The sequence below is a fragment of the Alexandromys fortis genome, unplaced genomic scaffold (genome assembly GCF_014885135.2).
Source record: "Alexandromys fortis isolate MF-2015 unplaced genomic scaffold, M_Fortis_MF-2015_v1.1 scaffold_8_9099976_23576923, whole genome shotgun sequence".
NCBI lineage: Eukaryota > Metazoa > Chordata > Mammalia > Rodentia > Cricetidae > Alexandromys > Alexandromys fortis.
The window spans coordinates 7,038,502-7,042,916 of record NW_026067899.1 but is presented as its reverse complement, the minus strand read 5'-3'; the positions used below and the strand labels follow the sequence as shown (position 1 = coordinate 7,042,916).

Below are 4,415 nucleotides of genomic sequence, written 5' to 3'. Positions count from 1 at the left end.
TTAAGAGCACTGGCTGCTCTTGCAGAGGACTTGAGTTCAAGTCCCAAAACCCACCTAGCAGCTCACAACTGTCTTCTTTTGGCCTCCACAAGCACTGCGCAAACACACACACACACACACACACACACACACACACGGTGCACAGCAGACATGCAGGCGAAACATCCATACACATAAAATTTCAAAAAAATGCATTTTCTTCATAAGTTATTCAAATATGCTAGTTAACACAAACCACACTGGAAACAACAGACTTCAAATATATAACTTGCTTTTATTAACTGGAAAAAGAATTCATATTTGTCAAAATGGCATATACACCAGTATCTTTAGTAAGATTCAAAACAGTGTCAGGCTGTTTGAACAGTCTCTGGAATAAATGAGCAATTAAATTTTTAAGGAAATTCAGAACACCAACATGTTCTAGACTCTAGGATCACTATAAGCCAAGTACACATCAAGTATTTTTTCCCTTAACCAGTTGGCTTTCAGGAAAATATATATTATTATTTAGACAATTAGCATCTGAGCTTCATAAATGACTAATACAGCATTTTGTTTTAATTAAATCAACATTTTGTAAACTTCTAACTAGTCTTTAAAGTTTTGAATATGGACATAAACTAGCCCCTGTTCTCCCTATATACCAAATGGGAAATACCTGCCATAATATATCAACATTTTCATAGGAATCTTTTAAGACTTCTGGCATTAGAAAATATGTAATATCTGTGCAACACCATCATAATTATATACAGAAAGCATCTTAAAATCTCCTTGTGCAATTTAACTACCAAAGGTTAAAGTGATATATTTAAAAAGTAATATTCTTATTTCCTATAGATCTGGCACTCACTTGTAATTAGAGAATGCACAAAATAAGTCTCACATGAAGTGGTTCCTCAATAAAAATAACTGAACATTATTTATTTGATTTACTAGTTTTCGATATCATTCAGCCAAAAAGGCTTTATTATAATTTATGTTTCCAACTACAGTCTAACGCTGAGGCAGTAAATGTTAGTCTGTGCCTGCCTGTTTCCCTGTCATACAATATGTCCATAAATCTCAATTCACACCTTTGTTTCATGGTACACAGTATGTCCATAAATAAAACAAAAAAATCACTAAGCTGTGATTATTCACCAGTAGGGGGGGGGAAAAAACAAGTCATTTACATCTTGTTTAGTTTCTAAAGCAGCACTACTTAGTTATGACAAATAAGACCAAACGTTATTATAAATTATAAATTCTAGCCATGTTTCCTTTGGCATTAAATCCATAACACAAATGCTTATTCTTGAATAGATTTATATATTAGTGTACATCTGAATATACATCTTCCGATATCCCTTGTACGCAGAAGGCTGGTCAGTGAAGTATGTCACAGCAGGTGGTAATGTTAGCCACTGTCCTGGGCATCAGAGGACACCGCATGGCTGAGTCCTGACTTCCCATTCACAGCTATTGTATTGGACGGAACAGTAACCTAGGAGGAAGAAACACATTTTGTTCCCGTCAATTTTTATAAAATGGGACAGCTGTCTAATTTTGAACAATCATCACATTATAACTTCTGCTTAACTGAAAACGTTAGCATTCAGTATTTATCACTCAATGATTTACAAATAATTAAGAATAAATGCTCACTCACTCGTGAAATGGTAAATGAGAGACTTGCTATTTCCACAACAAACAAGTTAAATAACCCATCAACATATCTTAGTCTTTATAAAATTACCAAGCCAACAGAAAAGACAAGAGCACAAACAGACTGCAGGCCAAGCTGTCACAGTGCAGTTTTAGCTAGATGAATCCTGGCTTCTCAGAAGTGCTTTGAGAAAAAAAAAAAATGGATTTTGCAAAATTTTACAAGTTTGTACTAATACCAGAAAGTAGTTTGAAATCCTTCTCTTACCAATTCTCTTATATATTTAAAACAAAAGCATTCACCACCAAAATTGGGTCTTTAAGAATTCTTTCATGGTAAGGGCTACAGCCAACGGTCAAGCCTGTGACTATTAGACCTAGAAAAAAAGGAATGACGGAAGGGCTTTACAGGAAGCTTCAATCAGCCTTCAAAACTCAATGCCTGAGTGTTCTATTTGCAAAGCACTGGAGAAAAAAAAAGAAAAGAAAAGAAAAGAAAAGGAAAAAACAATCATTCAAGACAGTCAAGCAGGATGGTATATACAGCCATCCCAGCACCTGGGACACTGGGGTGGTGTGGGAAGTCCTTCTGTATATGTGTTGCTTTTAATGGTTAATAAAAAAAAAAAAAAAGAAGCTGCTTTTGGCCAATGGCTTAACAGAATACAATCAGGCTGAAAAAGATATATAGAGAGTAGGCAGATTCAGGGAGAAGCAGTGTAGCCGCCAGAGGAGAAGACACAAGACGCCAGCTGGAACCTTGCCAGTAGGCCACAAGCCTCGTAGTAAAATATAAAATAATAGAAATGGGTTAAGATGTAAGAGTCAGCTAGAAATATGCATAAGCTAATAGGTCCAGCCGTGTCGTAAATAATACAGTTTCTGTGTGATTATTTCGGGTCTGGGCAGCTGGGAACAAAGAGCCTTGCTACTACACTGAGGCAGAAGAGCTCCAGGCCAGGATGGGATGGAGAAGGAGACCCTTCCTCCCTCCCCACAAAAAAACAAAACAAGTTTTCAAAATATCTTGGAATTCTAAGGTCTTCTTAAAAAGACTTAGAGAATGTAAATATATATATATATGTATATATATATATATACATCATGACTAGTAAATATACATGTCACATGTAAAATACAATAAAATATTACAAGAAAACAATCTCTACATTGCAATTTGAGCAGCGAAGATTTACAAACAAGAATTGCTATCTTTGAATAAGAAAGAACTAACAGAGGAATGGGACAGATCCTGTGAATAGAGCAAAGGAGACAAAGAATTATGTTTTTGCTTGCACTTTGGTTCCTGCTTTGCACTAAATGAAGATTTGGTTCTCTGTGGTAATGAATTTCCTGGGGGGCTTAATCAGTTAAGATGAAGCTCAGCAGATGAAGCCACACACCTGAAATGACAACTAAAGACAGCTGCCACCAAAGCAAGGGTGCTCACCTAAGCCCACTTAGTTGTCTAGTCACGTGGGCTACTTTCCAGTATAAAAAGCCACAGTAATGACTTTTCACTGCCGAATTTTAATCCTGAAGCTTGTCTGCGTGAGAAAATTGCCTTTGTAATTCATGCTATAATTACAGTTCTCAAAATCCTTCTGTAAAATGGTTTATATTTCACTGTGTGTGTTTGTATTTCATATGTGTGTGCTGGGATGTTTGGGTATGGGATGCCTGTGTGTGCGTGTGGAGGCCAGGAGAAGCTACTGGATCCTCTTGAGCTGGAGTTATAAGCTTTCATGAGCTGCAAGGCACAGGTGCTAAAAAAAACTGAACTCTGGTCCTCTGGAAGAGCATCTAGAGCTCTTAAGCCACCGATCCCCTTCGTAATTGTTTATAAGAAACAAATGTATTCACAAAACTATAGTGGAGGCTTTCAATATTCACCCGGTAAAGTTTGTTCATTGGAACATCATAAACAGAACCCAGCTCATTGTCCACCAATAAGCAGCCAATGCCACGGTGCCATTCGTAATCAGAAGGATTAATGCTGGACTATAGAAACAACTGCACCTGCACCTCACAATGGACACCTGCACACGGAGGATCCTAATCAAGAAACCATCACATATGTCTACCATCTCGCTCACTCATGTCTACTCATATACTCAGTAGCCCTTGTTATCTATCTTTTAAAAGAACAACAGAGAAAACGCAGCTCAGCCCCAACTCCATACTGAATGTTCTGTTTTCAGTACTGATCAGTGCATGGGAAGACAGGGCTAGAGTCCTCTGCCTGAACTGCAGAGTCAGGGCAGGGCTGGATGTCATGAACAATGGAAATCCATATTTGCAGATCTCCCTGCATATCTTATGCTCTGTTGTGTGAGCCTTTGGGGAAGCAGTTAATGGTGTAAATGTCGGAGAGAAAATGAAGTAGCAAAGTGAGCACGATTTCGTTAAAATGCTATTCATTTTGTATTTGTACTAAAACTTCAACATCTTTAAAAAAAGAACTACAAAAATTATTCACAATAAAAACAAAACTGGCAACCAATAAATGGTCTGGACAGCTCACAAATGACCTATAATGATTTTTTAAAATGTCCCAAAACTCCAGCCATCAGAAAAACTGAAACTAATTTGAGATTCTCTTATCCCAGTCAGAATAGCCACATTCAAGAAAAAAATGCTGCCAAGAAATGACAGCAAAGATGCGGGGAAAAATAAAAATAACCCTTATTCACTGTTGGTAGTGCAAAGCAGTAAAGCCACTGTGGAATCAACTTGCGGGCTTCACACAAAACAAAACAAAAAAA

General features: G+C 37.3%; 1 protein-coding gene across 4 annotated transcripts in view; it reads right to left on the bottom strand.

Annotated features, from left to right (window-relative positions):
• Positions 1-254: 254 nt before the first annotated feature.
• Cobll1 (cordon-bleu WH2 repeat protein like 1) overlaps positions 255-4,415 on the bottom strand; it is a 146,131-nt gene continuing 141,970 nt past the window's right edge. For all 4 annotated transcript variants that reach the window (XM_050122204.1, XM_050122214.1, XM_050122212.1 and 1 more), the window contains one exon: positions 255-1,489. In XM_050122204.1, coding sequence (XP_049978161.1) covers positions 1,403-1,489 — 87 coding nt within the window. In that variant the 3' untranslated portion in view covers positions 255-1,402. The remainder of the gene's footprint in view (positions 1,490-4,415) is intronic.